This window comes from Gigantopelta aegis, chromosome 10, assembly GCF_016097555.1.
Source record: "Gigantopelta aegis isolate Gae_Host chromosome 10, Gae_host_genome, whole genome shotgun sequence".
Lineage (NCBI taxonomy): Eukaryota > Metazoa > Mollusca > Gastropoda > Neomphalida > Peltospiridae > Gigantopelta > Gigantopelta aegis.
This window is the reverse complement of record NC_054708.1, coordinates 27322041-27336429: the sequence shown is the minus strand read 5'-3', so window position 1 is coordinate 27336429 and position 14389 is coordinate 27322041. Positions and strand designations below refer to the sequence as shown.

The following is a 14389-nucleotide window of genomic DNA, read 5'->3' as shown; positions in this document are numbered from 1 at the left end:
TCCCTTGCTTTCATGTGTTCTGCAATTTGTACACTATTTGTGAACATGTTGGATGTCTGTAGTCGTTCGAAATTGTGTTTTTTAACTATAGTAAATAAAAACACATGCAAGTAACCTCCGACTTGAAATATTTCCATTCAAGATTTGCAATAAACAAAAATGCACCAATATTGATCAATAAACAGAATTAACAAAAAAATTTTTTTAAATAAATTGACAGAAAAATGGAAACAAATAACATCTTAAAGATGCAGAGTCACATATACACATATATACCAAGGTAAATGATGGCTGGATTATATACATGATCATTAGAATTAAATTATGAATGGACTATGGACAGTCATTTGAATGATAACTGCTGTATCAAAATGCTGTATTGCTGTACTGCAGAATAATTCAAATGAATAATAGTTTGACCATGCATGCTTATTCAAATTAAATGACTCAACTATGCATGCTCATTTCATAAAAAGCAACTAATAACTGGACGACTATGCATGATCATTCAAATTAAAACGATGACTGGATTATGCATGATCATTCAAATTAAAATGACTGGACTGCATGATCATTCACATTAAAATAACTGGACTATGCATGATCACTTGAATAAAATTATTGATTGACTATTGACATATATATTGTTTTAATAAACAATTTTCTGTGATCATTTCTATGAAATTACTGCTTGATTGTTCATATTACAAACAAAGTAATATCCAATTTTACATGATAAATTCAAATGAAATATCTACAGGACTATTCACATGTTAAACAAAGCAATATTTAATTTTAAAAAATCTTTCAAATGAAATACAACTGCAGACACCACATCATCATTTGTCGTGTTGTTACGTGTTGTAGTAGTTTTATATAGTCTGGTTTAGGAAATAGTTTCCCATAAAAAATATAATACAATATTCTGATATGCTTTTTGAAATTTTTATTTGATATCATCAAGTAGGTTGACCTGTAGCATTAAAATATCCTATTGGTTTTGGAGTTACTTGCAACCTGAAGCGACCTGAAATTTTCGTGGTCAACCTATGTTGATTTTTTATATGCAAAGTAAATGTTAAGGCAGAGAACTCCCTAAAACTAGCTCACTCGATGTGTGATTGGTGTGGGATCGATCCCTGTCGGTGGGCCCATTGGGGTATTTCTCGCTCCAGCCAGTGCACCACAACTAGTATATCAAAGGCTGTGGTATGGACTACCCTGTCTATAGGATGGTGCATATAAAAAGATCACTTGCTGCTAATCGAAAAGAGTAGCCCATGAAGTGGCGACAGCAGGTTTCCTACCTCAATATCTGTGTGGTCCATAACCATATGTCTGACACCATATAATAATAATATATATAATAAAATGTGTTGAATGTGTCACTAAATAAAACATTTCCTTCTTTCCCTAAAACTAGTTGTCACAGTGCCCTCTCAATAGTATTGTATTTTTCACAGAATATATTCTGACATAGAAATTGCATTGAACTGCATGGAGTAATTGTTGGTTATGTGCAACCTGCCGGACAATTCACATTTTAAATAAAGTATTACCAGGATTACAAACAAAACCAATGCCTGCGCTATCCATTATAATTCAAATAAAACAATGCCTAGTTAACATATGACCTTTGAAAGCACAGCCTGACATCCTCACTTATAATATGTGTTAAAATCAGCAAACTGGCATCTATCTAACAAGAAATTAAAATAAATGACTGACTACTGGCCTGGTGCTTATAAAATGTTTAGAGTCTTAGACTTAAGACTCTAACAGAGTCTGAGACTTTAAAGTCATGGCAACGCCATACAAATTACATGCAAGTGACATCATTCAAGATTCAGTCTGAATTAAACATTTTATAAGCACGGGCTTCAAGTGAAAATCAATACTGGATCATCAGTTTTGTTTTGCATGAGATTATCGGTGAACACACTTGACTAATTCATGTTGGTATAGATTTCATTCTTCAGCTGCAGATCAGAACTGATTCGTTTGTTTTAGCTTGCCATTCTTCAAATCCAGCACAATAACACCAAGATTGAATGATCCCACAAGTATACTGCAAACAAAGAATAGGTGAATCAAAGATCATTTTAGAAATCAATAATGCCAGTACGGCTAGTGATCTGTGTATTCTTATATTATTGATCTATGTTCTAAAATCTTGATATTAATGTAATAAAATTACGAAATCACCAATTTACGTAAGTCATTACTGTCATTACAAAGGTGAATTTTGCGTAAGTTTATTAAATAAATCTTTATCAAATGGAATAAAATTACAAAATCACCAATTTACGTAAGTCATTATATCGGTGAATTCTGTGTAAGCTTATTAAATAAATCTATCTTCCAATGAGCTCTGTCCTGTGCTAGTTTTGATTTAGTAAACTAGTCTGAGAGTGGCAATCCTCTTTGTGGCAGTGCAAAAGGTAAGAGATCTCCTTGGTAGTGGCTGTTCTCCTATAGACGAGGCACTAGATAAAGATTCATGCAATCAACCACTATTTTGCCAAGCTCCCCCCTCCCTTCAGATTCCAACAGCTCCAATGAGTAGACTCTGCACCAAACAGTAATAACAATACTAATATGTCAGTATGTTTTAAATTGCTAAATGTGCAGATGCTAGTATTACTAATGAATCTGAAACTGTGCCAGAAGACATATTTGTTATGGTGATGGCTGTAAACATAGTTTAATATTGCCCTTAGTTATAAGCATACGAGACAGTGCTGGAGCAAATCCTCAAATTCGGGCAAAAACAATAGAGATATTCTTACAAAACGATTTGTATGAAACCTTTTCACCACATATTTCCATCATTCTACCCACAATATTAGTGGTAATCTGTGTAAAAATTTGTTGTGATTCATTTGCTCCCCACCTATAAATATGGGAGTCCATATGCCTATGCCCTTAGTAAGCGAGATATTTCACATGCTACAAACCTGCTATCTTCATAGGCCAGGAGGGAGGTCAAAGGTCCAGCACCACTTAAAACCAGATCTGTAATCAGGGCTAAAAACCAAAAGTTAAAATTAATATGTAGACAAAATGTGGATCATTGGATGAAAATTCAAAATAACTTAACCAAGATAGTCATGCTTTTCTTAACATACTCACCTTTACAGTTCAAGATGATCTGGCAGCCTATGGGATTCCTGTACTTACTGTCCCCGTCTCTGTTGGGAAAGAACATCTGTACTTCTCCTTGGTGTTTTTGTTTCAGATTCTAACACTACAGTATCAAAATGATGATCTTGTACTTAACCTTGGTGTCTTCTTTTTTATATACACACAATATGTTCTCAAAATGTTGGGATGATCATAAGCAAAGACGTTTTCTGTATTATCCTTAGTGTCTCTGCTCCTTATTCTATAACAGGACCTGTGTTTATTAAACTTTAGTCTAGACTCAAATCTCTAATGATGTCACATGCATACAATTTATATGGCATTGCCATGACGTTAAGAGTCTTAAACTCCATTAAGGTTTCGAGGCTAGACTCTTAATATTTTGAGAAATCAATGATGAAATTACCCATTTAAAGGTTACATCAAACAATTATAGAAAACCAATTTCATTTTGTGTAACCTGGTACAACTATATACACTGTATATACTGACGGCCAAAAGAAACTTTACATACAGGTACATACAATTTGAATAGTTTAATAAATATTGTTGCTAATCGAAAAGAACCAATTTAGAAACCACCTTAGAAACACTTTGCATGTATCACGAAGAGCATTGTAACGTTTATTTGTTGAACATCTTTCATATCCCACCATACCGTTCGTTGGTTTTCTATAATACAATTTCAAGCCTTGTAAAGTTTCTTTTGGATATATATATATATATATATATATATATATATATATATATATATATATATATATATATATACGGTGACTTCAATTTAAAGCACAAACAGAAAACAGGTTATGCAAAACTACATGTAGACTTGCATAAGCATCAGGAAACAAAATTATCCTTCTCACAATTTTCAGAGGTCTCACTTACCACTGGCTTGTGTGTCTGTACCCAATTTTGACACCACAGCAATAAAACACAGTGGTAATCATGTGTAAAGTCTCAGAACATTGGGATGATCATGAGTAAATGATTCTTATATTTACCCTTGGTATCTCTGTTCCACACTTTAACACTGCAGTCCCGAGATGCTGTGGCAACCAGTGGTTCATCAGAATTTGGTAAAAACAGACAGGATTCTATAGCCTCGGTGTGGCCTTTGAACTCATGCAAAAGTCTTCTTGAACGCAAATCCCACAACTGAAGTAATAACGAAACATTCAATTTAGATTATGTCTCAATTAACTGACCAGGTTGATTAAAAATAAACAAATTATGTGCAGTGAGATAGTTTTAAAGCTAGTTAATAAACTATCATGAATATTTGGTGCCAAATATATAGTTTCTGTTCTACATAGCTCTGTTTTACATGGACCAAAAATACAGTGTTCTTTATTCATCAAACGTAATGGTGAATATATTACCTGGTTTTATTTGTCAATTAAAAATTTATATATTTGAAAACAAAACAGATTACCATCAGAATGCTTTTAATAATAGTACAGCTTCCTTCAAAACGTAACGGACAAAATATTTAACTTCTGAACAAATATATATATCAACACAGCCGAGTGGTCTCCCATGACCTATGAGCTATGCAAATAACCTACACAGTAAACCGTAATTACATTAAAAACAGTTATTTTTGCAATGGCTGCAATAACTGCCATTAATTGTGCTACGGAGGATTTTAATTTATTTGAAGCTTAATCTAATTACTGCTCAAGCATACTGTCCTGGGCAAACAACTCAGCCACCTGCACTGTCTAATACACGTTACTGGTTATGTTAATGGTTAATCATTATTGAGAGAGAAGCAAGACTCGAAATTGATAAGCAATAAAAGGAAAACTACTACACAAAATACACAATAAGCTTTCTGATAATTGATATTTACGTTAAAAAATTAGAATTACAGTAACGTCTTGTATCAAAGCAAGTAGTGGTCTAGAAGCAGGCACGATGGAACAATATGTGAAGGGGGGGTGGAGGAGTATATGTGGTGGAGGGGACACAAGCACATTTTTAGGGTTATATATTATAGCAAAAAAAAGAGAAAGAAAGACATATTTAATGACGCACTCAAAACATTTTATTTACAGTTATATGGTGTCAGACATATGGTTAAGGACCACACAGATATTGAGAGGAAACCAGCTGTCGCCACTTCATGGGCTACTCTTTCCGATTAGCAGCAAGGGATCTTTTATATGCACCATCCCATAGACAAAGTAGTACATACCACAGCCTTTGATATACCAGTCATGGTGCACTGGCTGGAACGAGAAATAGCCCATTGGGCCCGCCGAAGGGGATCAATCCCATACCAACCACTGGGCTACGTCTCGCCCTATATTATAGAAAAAGACCCGAAAAAAGTAAGTATTTTTGGCCTAAGTATTGAAACAATTTCTAGCATTCGCTCCCAGACTAAAATGTCAAAAGCAAAGACTGATTCTCATTCCACAAAATGAATTTCAAGTCTGGGAGAATTTGGGTTAATGGCCTTCTATCTTGCTACTGAGCTGCGTACTCTACACTGGAGCTGGGGCTTGGATACAGACTAAACTGCCATAGTTTAGGCCTTATCACCTAACCAGGTTGAATAACAAACACAAAGGTACACATGTAGTTATAACGTATACACAAACCGTTGCCTCACAGCCATTTCCTCCAAAACCATTGCTACATGTTAAACAGAAGTTTCCATCACTGCTGATGTCACAGCACATCTGGATGTATTGCTTCTTGGTGAACGTGTGCACCACGTTCAAATTCCTCATGTCAAACAATCTGAAAAATTAGTCGCCATGTTGTCAAAGATAGAACTAAAAATATTTTATAGGAACATAAAAAAACTATGTTTATAAACATTATGTACCTCATACCATGCCTTTAAAATTAAAAATTTGAAGACAAGAATGTTTGATTAACAACATACAATTTTTTGGTTGTTTAACACCACCATTAGAGCACATGGATTAATTAATCATCAGCTACTGGATGTCAAACATGTGGTCACTGTGACATGAAATCAATGCAAACCCACTACACATTCCACTAGCACACCACATACCATGTATACATGTATTCGATCAAAAGATTCAGATGAAAAACCTACAGGCACTGCTGCCACATAGGTTACTCTTTCCAATTTACAAAAAAGGTCTGTTATATTCAGTTTCTTAAAGAGAGCACACATATATCAGTATTGAAGCAATGCTTTAAACAAGAATTTTGCAATATTATATATCTCATGTAGTGTAAACTGATTTGTTGTATACAACATAAATAATATATATATATATATATTTAAATACCATTTTTTATGTTGGATGGTGCATACAAAATTTCACTTGCTGCTAATCAGAGTGGCACTAGTGGATTTCTTCCGATACTCTCTGTGTGGTCGTTGTCCATTTTTCTTGCCCACTGGACAGGGTTATCCAGCTTTAGCACGGTGCTAAAAAAATCTGTCTGACCCTAGGGCTAGATCAATATGTCCGACCCCAAGGGCTAGACGATTTCTACATACGCGTGACGTCGTAACTCATGTTTTACGATGACTGACGTCATAACTCATGGTTTCCAAAATTCTGTTTGCCATTTCACTTTGTATCATTGTTTTAAAAATATTTAAACAAATTAACTTTATATTTATTGGTAAATTGTAATATATCTATGTCGTTGCATAATGTGGACTATATTTTTCTGCATATGATTAAATGAGTTTGCAGGTGAAATATATATGAATCGTTCTACAATAAACAAACCATACATGTAGCTTACAAAATTAATGTTTTGTTACTTGGGATAAAATGTTTGTGTCAGGGCCTTGGTAAACTTCAGCCCTCACAAAAAACATTTTGTCCCTCGTGTTGAAATAGCCGTATCTGTACCTCACAACGGTGATAGATTCTATTAGTCCGACACCATACAATCATAATTAAAATATGTTGAGTGCATCATTAAATAAATATCTTTCTTTCTTCTAAATAAATATAAATGACATATTTTGCATTACCTTACATCTTTGTCTTCTCCAACCTGTATAGCCAGATCTGAATTTGGAATCCATTTGATATCAGTTATCTAAAACATTGTAATAAAAAGAAAGTGATCATTTAACAATTACACCACTGAGAATCTTTTGCAATGTACATGCAGTTTGAGTTTCTCTTCACCATACAATCCTAAGCTGTATTTTGCATTATTGTATTTTTGTTCAACGGGTCCTTGAGGAAACCACTGTTTACACTAAGTGGCAGCACATTACTTACAATGTAATTATGCAAAGATTATATATGTACACTCACACCATTGGGAATTCACCGTAACTCAAAGAACGAAATGTAATAATACACTGTTTTGATTAGACAGATAATGTACAAATAATATTATTAGTAAACACATGTGTATGTTATGAATAGAATCTGTCATATATCATTTTATTCATTAGTTACCTACCGGCCTCGGTGGCGTTGTGGTTAGGCCATCAATCTACATGCTGGTACTGGTAGGTACTGGGTTCGGATCCCAGTCGAGGCATGGGATTTTTAATCCAGATACCGACTCCAAACCCTGAGTGAATGCTCCGCAAGGCTCAATGGGTAGGTGTAAACCACTTGCACCGACCAGTGATCCATAACTGGTTCAACAAAGGCCATGGTTTGTGCTATCCTGCCTGTGGGAAGTGCAAATAAAAGATCCCTTGCTGCTAATCGGAAGAGTAGCCCATGTAGTGGCGACAGCGGGTTTCCTCTCAAAATCTGTGTGGTCCTGAACCATATGTCTGACGCCATATAACCGTAAATAAAATGTGTTGAGTGCGTCGTTAAATAAAACACTTCTTTCTTTCTTTACACCGTTTTGATTAGACAGATAATGTACAAATAATATTATTAGTAAACACATGTGTATGTTATGAATAGAATCATTTTATTCATTAGTTACCTACCGGCCTCGGTGGCGTTGTGGTTAGGCCATCGGTCTACATGCTGGTACTGGTAGGTACTGGGTTCGGATCCCAGTCGAGGCATGGGATTTTTAATCCAGAGACCGACTCCAAACCCTGAGTGAGTGCTCCGCAAGGCTCAATGGGTAGGTGTAAACCACTTGCACCGACCAGTGATCCATAACTGGTTCAACAAAGGCTATGGTTTGTGCTATCCTGCCTGTGGGAAGCGCAAATAAAAGATCCCTTGTTGCCTGCTGTAAAAGAGTAGTGTATGTGGCGACAACGGGTTTCGTCTAAAAACATTGTCAGAATGACCATATGTTTGACGTCCAATAGCCGATGATAAGATAAAAAATCAATGTGCTCTAATGGCGTTGTTAAATAAAACAAACTTTACTTTTCATTAGTTACCTACATTTTCAAAACTTCAAGAAAAATTGAAAGTGAGTAAATGACAATGCCATATTCATCACTTGTATATCAAGAATATATTGTGTGTCCGAGTAAATAAACAGCAGGGCTAGCTCTGGAAGTCATCAAATTTGTCAGCTGCGAATTTTATAAACTTCTTCTTTTTTTAGTTCACTCTAATCATGACTGTCGAGTCCTAAATAGGTTGCTTTTCCAACTTAAACAATTCTACTCAACAACAGGGTGAACTGGGCATTTTCTTAAGGTGTTCTTTGTCACAAAACAATTGGCAAATTTATTTTAAGTTAGCGAAATAATTTTACTAGAAAATATATGTTTTTCTAACCATTTGTGAAGTTTAACATATAATTTGGTGGAACTTTGTATGCACCCAGAGCTAGCCTGAAAAAGGACGTGTTTTGTAATGTTTTTAGCATTTTTAAACTTACAAGATTCTGGGGTATATTATTTTCTAGAAGACAAGATCCACTTTCAATATCAAACAGTCTGACTGTATTATCTCTGGACCCAGTACATAGCCTGGTGTTGTCTGAAATTAAACGTACAGGTATTGAACATCTAAATATTATTTTATATTTTGTACGGATATAATAGGGAATAATCTCTATTGGGTCATGTCATAAATAACAACCCCAGTTAGAGCAAGTGTGAAAGAACATATATAACGAACAATGAATATGGTTGTTTTTTAAAACCGATAGAGTAAGCTCACCTTTCTTAAACATACATGTAGTTAATTAACATTGCAGTCCCAAATGCAGTGCCCTCCAAATGTTGCTAAACAGTTTAATCCCTGTATATATATATATATATATATATATATATATATATATATATATATGTAAAGCAGAATAAAACATCATGACTGTTTTTAATACTATACACAAAGTGAAACATATCTTTTAAAAAACAAATTGTGCAATTATTTAAATCTACTTATCTCTATATGACAAATATTTTTAAAATCTAAATCTGGGTCATTCTGAATATTAAGTTAAACATAATTATATAACATAACTTACCACCATTGAGATCTATTGCCGTGACAACCAAATCATGTCCTAGAAAGTCTCGCACAGGATGAGCATTCCCACGATGCCACATTTTGACTGATTTGTCTCTGGAAGCACTGAATATGCCATTGCAAGCAGCACCAAACTTCACCTGTATACAGATGATACACATTTCAGCATTTTAATTGTTGGAAACATACACAATTATAATTGTTACTCAATGAAGCTTTGGAATTAATCTACCATGTAGTTCCGCGACCACTCTAAGATGAAAGCAGAAGACGGTGACTAATATCAACATTAATATGTTCTTAATAATGAATTTATAAAATTACTATTTTTTCATGTCCCAAGATTGTTTTGCCTTGGGGCAGTGACCTAAAATCTTTGAAGCATATGCATTCCAAATTTAGAAGAATTACAGATTTAAAATAAATATCCATGTATTACAATTTCCTGACATTATAGGACTTGATTAACGTCAGAATTTTGACCCAGGATTTGATTGTCTTCATATAAAGTTGTTTTATCTCAAGTGGGAGTGCAGTCTGCAAATTTAATACTTGTAGAATCTGACAGGTACAAATGTGAGATGTCGACATCTAATTTCAAATGTACAAATGAAGCATTTAATATTGATTTTAACTATACTGAACATCGAAAGAAATGTGAATATAACTTTCAGTTGTACCATTAAGTTTTCTTTTCTAAGAAGGGATCAACACATACTGAGATTTAGGAGAAAGATAAAGTTAGTTTTGTTTAACGACACCACTAGTGCACATCAATTAATTAATAATCGGGTTTTGGATGTCAAACATTTGGTAATTCCGACATGTAGTCATCAGAGAAAACCCACGTTACATTTTTTCATTAGCAGCAAGGGATCTTTTATATGAACTTTCCCACAGACAAGAAAGCACATACCACAGCCTTTGACCAGTCGTGTTACACTGGTTGGAATAAGAAAAAAAAAAAACAATCAGAAGTGGTTCAATCTTGTGATGCAAACACATCAAGCGAGCGCTCAATGATTTAGAAGAATGATAGGTTCATACACAATGTACCATTTATCATAACCAAAACTGAACATATACATTTATGTAATCAACTACCGTAAACCTATTCTAATTACAAATGAACCACAAGCCTGATTTGCATTTCTTTTGGCGTTCAGTTTTGTATCAATGTACTATACGTGTAGGTGCCTGTGTGTTTAAAACTGCATGATGCCTGACAATTAAATCAGCATGACAATTCAGTGCAGGACTACATTTTATAGCGTAGTCAGGGACACATCAAGCTATATCCTAAACAAGCAGAAAAAGACAATTCTGTCTTCTTTGATTAAAGGGACATAACCTAGTTTTTAAACAGTAAGGCATATTTTTTTTACTGTTATAGCCGTTTTGATAACTCAAATCATACTTTACTTAGATTTTATGGTTTAGATTATCAATTTCTGTACATTTGAAGTGCGTTTGGTCATCCTGGTGTTTTTAATATCACAAAATGCATTTCTCATATTTTTAAAAACGCACGTGCATTTGAGAAATAACAGTTATGGAGTCAAGTTTTAGGCTATTTTTAGAGGGTATTTCACCATTTCAAAGTCACAGACTCATGTTTCACTCAATTGTAACTTTATCCAAATGAGTTACAGATTTGTAGATTAATTTAACTTAGTGTTAATTTTCACGGGTTGAAACTAGGGTATGTCCCTTTAATTTTAATCAAGAGGTATAACTGTAGTATTTATATCCATTGTGTTGTAGCATGAACATTAATATCTAACAATTTTAAGAATGATCACGAGCCTTTATGTATCTGTATTGTGAAAACATGTACAAACCTTTGTGATTTCTCTTTCATGACCGCTCCATCTGTCTTCTATACGTGAATTATGGTAATCATATAGAACTACAGTCTGAAAGAAAATTATACTTCATAAATGGTTTTTTTTTTTTTTTTTTTTACTTCATAAATGTTAACTTGATTATTGTGTTATAATTATAAATAATAATTAGTGTGAAAACATATACACAACATGTTACAACATATGTTGTGTATACATATCAACATTATACTTTATTATTCATATTTGGAAAATTGATGTTCAAGAATTCGATAAAATTAATTAAATATATACAATATGTATTTCAAAATAAATTAGCCAAAAGGTTAATTCTAGTCCACTGTCCACATAAAGTTAAAAACCAAGTTAATAATTGTTATTGTTGTTGATGACATTATGTCCTGTTATAAATACTTGAACACGTAAATTAAAAAGAGAATAATAATAAAATAAATGAAATAAATTAAAAAACTCCAAAATCTAAATCTCAGTTATTAACATACTAAAACAAAGAACAAGTACATATACTCTATATAATACACCATCCCAATGCAATAAATTTGTTGCTCTCCTGAAATGTACCAGACGAATTTTGATAAACATATGGCTGTTCCATATAGTCTAAAATATACTGCTATGATTAAGCAAACACTTTTCCCCCATTTTCCTTTGTTTTTCACAGTTTGCTTAACTGACAGAATAAGCACTGTATGCAAATGATCTGTACCTTGTCTTTACTGCCAGACAGACACAAGCCTGGCTGAACTGGAGCTAAGCTAACAACAGCATCCTGATGGACTGGGTTCTTTGCCATGCCCGTCAAAATATCCTGTTCTGGCTGTGCTGATCTTGAACTGTACTGATCACTGGAGAAAAGCAATAATAATAATAATACACTTACATACGTGTATATCAGGACTCATGCTGGAAAGAACTTTGTTTAAGCCAATTTTCAGATATGGATGGAGAGAATTTTGTTGAAATTTTTTAAAAAGTGGCTAATTTAAAATCAATTTTATTAGCCAAATGCTAAATGCTGTAGCCACTTTGAAAAAAACTTTGCAATTGGTTAATTTGGCAATGTACATGTTAATACAGATCTGTTGGGTTGTTATGATGGGTGGAGGTTTTTTTTGTTAAACACTTAATAAACAGTGTACTTGGGTGTCGTTAAACAAAAATTCCTTTTCAGGTAATATATTTAGACTCCTGGAAAAATGTAAAAAAGTCCTGGAAAACGAACAAAAAAAGTGCTTAAAAGTCCTGGAAAATGTAAATGTTTGATTGGGATATAGAAAATGTGCGATTTTTTTTTTTCATTTTAGGTCCACCTCGGATTAGGATAGTGTGTCATTAAAATAGGAAATTTACCGGAATTATACCCGTTTCAGGGAGTAATTAAATTTCAAACACATTATTTATTGATAGCACAAAAATAATCTCTTGAACTGGACTCTTGTTACGGTTACCATCAATTTATATCACAATCAAAACTAACCCATAAAATGACTGTTTATTTAGTTAATTGGTCTCTTCATTGCCGTGCATTGACATGTGAATACCTTGCCTTGACATGTGGATACGGTGTTGATGTGTATTGAGTCGTCCGAGACTTAATAGAGATCAAAAGAATATGTGTCAACTACAAGTTCTCAACTTTTACACGAGTCTCACTGCACAGAAGCATAACAGACATAAGCCTTAGGAGTACTTCTTTTGTTGGAAGGCACTGGTTACAGCTATCTATTGAATAACTGGAGGGAACTATAGATTCCATCTCCATCCATCTGTCTGTCTGTCTGACATGTTTTCTGGATGTTTTTTGCAGAAAGCTTTGAGATATATTGTGCTAAAAAAAATTGTATAGTTTCATCACATACTGTTACAGATCAAGTTTGACTTTCATGGCGATTTACCCATTTTTGATGCAGTTATGGCCCTTGAACTTAGGAGATGTAAAAAAACTAATTTTCCAGACTTTTTTTTCAGAAAACCTTTAGACCTTAAGTTATTTTATTAACTTTAATTCATTTTCAGTTTTATGGGTATTTTGTATTTATTATGGAACGAGAAATGACTTCACCAATCCTTTTCCACATACAAGACTGTTCCGAGTTTTATTTCCCACAATAAGGGCAAATAACAATAACCGCCCATTTTCAAAAAAAACCTCACAGTCAGACTTTTTTCCTTTAATTCAAAGTGAAGATCATTTCAAAGTAAGTATTTCTTGGTCTCCATAAGCTCGAAATAGATCACAATACACAATTAGGGTGGAAAAACAAGAAGGTAGTCATTATTTTGACCGCAATTCCGTTTCAAGCAAAATTGCATTACGGTCACAACGTGACGGTCTGATGGTTGATGCTGCATCGATAATATATATATCGTTTCTCTACATATTAGACTGTTTTAGCCAGAGCTTCTAGATTATGGTAGCCTCACTCCCATGGCTACAGATATTCAATGTTGGGTTAGTAAATAACTACTATTGCCATGCCTAACGGCTAGTGAATTTGTTTTGATCAAATGCTGCAGTTAAGTCTATTTTCAATATTTTGTAAATATGAATATTCTGTCCAACCCCACAACCCCCCAATGTTAGTGTTTTTAAGCTCTATCTCCCTCTTTAGGTGACATACCTGATTATTATTATTATTATTTAGTACAATTGTATTAACTTAAAATAAAGTAGGGCTAGTGAATTTTTAATCGTGGCTAGTACATTTTTTAAAGCAGTGATCGATCACATCATAGACACATGGCTAGTGGATTTTATAAAAATTCTAAAACAGAAGCCCTTCTTTTAGCCCATTGCCATTGGCATTTTGAAGAAACACAGTAAAACAGAAAACTATACCTCTTTTCTCGTTTGTGCTTTGATTTACTAAACAGTTTACCCATAACGCACAACTACATGCATATTTATCGCAGAAGAGATTTTTTTAAAAGTATAATATAGCTACAAGTAACAACAAAAAAACCAAGACATTGGTTAGAGTTACGTCCCTTGATGGTTGTAAAACATTG

General features: G+C 33.8%; 1 protein-coding gene across 1 annotated transcript; it reads right to left on the bottom strand.

Moving 5' to 3' along the window:
- Positions 1-1319: 1319 nt before the first annotated feature.
- On the bottom strand, positions 1320-14354 carry LOC121384466 (WD repeat-containing protein 31-like). Its single transcript, XM_041514871.1, has 10 exons — positions 14220-14354; positions 12087-12225; positions 11357-11431; positions 9514-9655; positions 8920-9020; positions 7127-7194; positions 5754-5895; positions 4149-4302; positions 2958-3027; positions 1320-2068 (listed from the first exon to the last, which is right to left on the bottom strand). The coding sequence occupies exons 1-10, from the start codon at positions 14261-14263 to the stop codon at positions 1987-1989; spliced, it is 1017 nt and encodes a 338-aa protein (XP_041370805.1). The 5' UTR covers positions 14264-14354; the 3' UTR covers positions 1320-1986.
- Between the last annotated feature and the right edge of the window lie 35 nt (positions 14355-14389).

Excerpts from the sequence above, each read along its gene's own strand:
- LOC121384466 (XM_041514871.1), bottom strand. The coding sequence starts at position 14,263 with ATGGGTAAACTGTTTAGTAAATCAAAGCACAAACGAGAAAAGAG. Across the intron at positions 9,021-9,513 it reads GGCAATAGATCTCAATGGTG|ACAACACCAGGCTATGTACT; the intron begins GTAAGTTATGTT and ends GTTTAATTTCAG. Across the intron at positions 2,069-2,957 it reads CTGGCCTATGAAGATAGCAG|TATACTTGTGGGATCATTCA; the intron begins GTTTGTAGCATG and ends CTTTGTTTGCAG.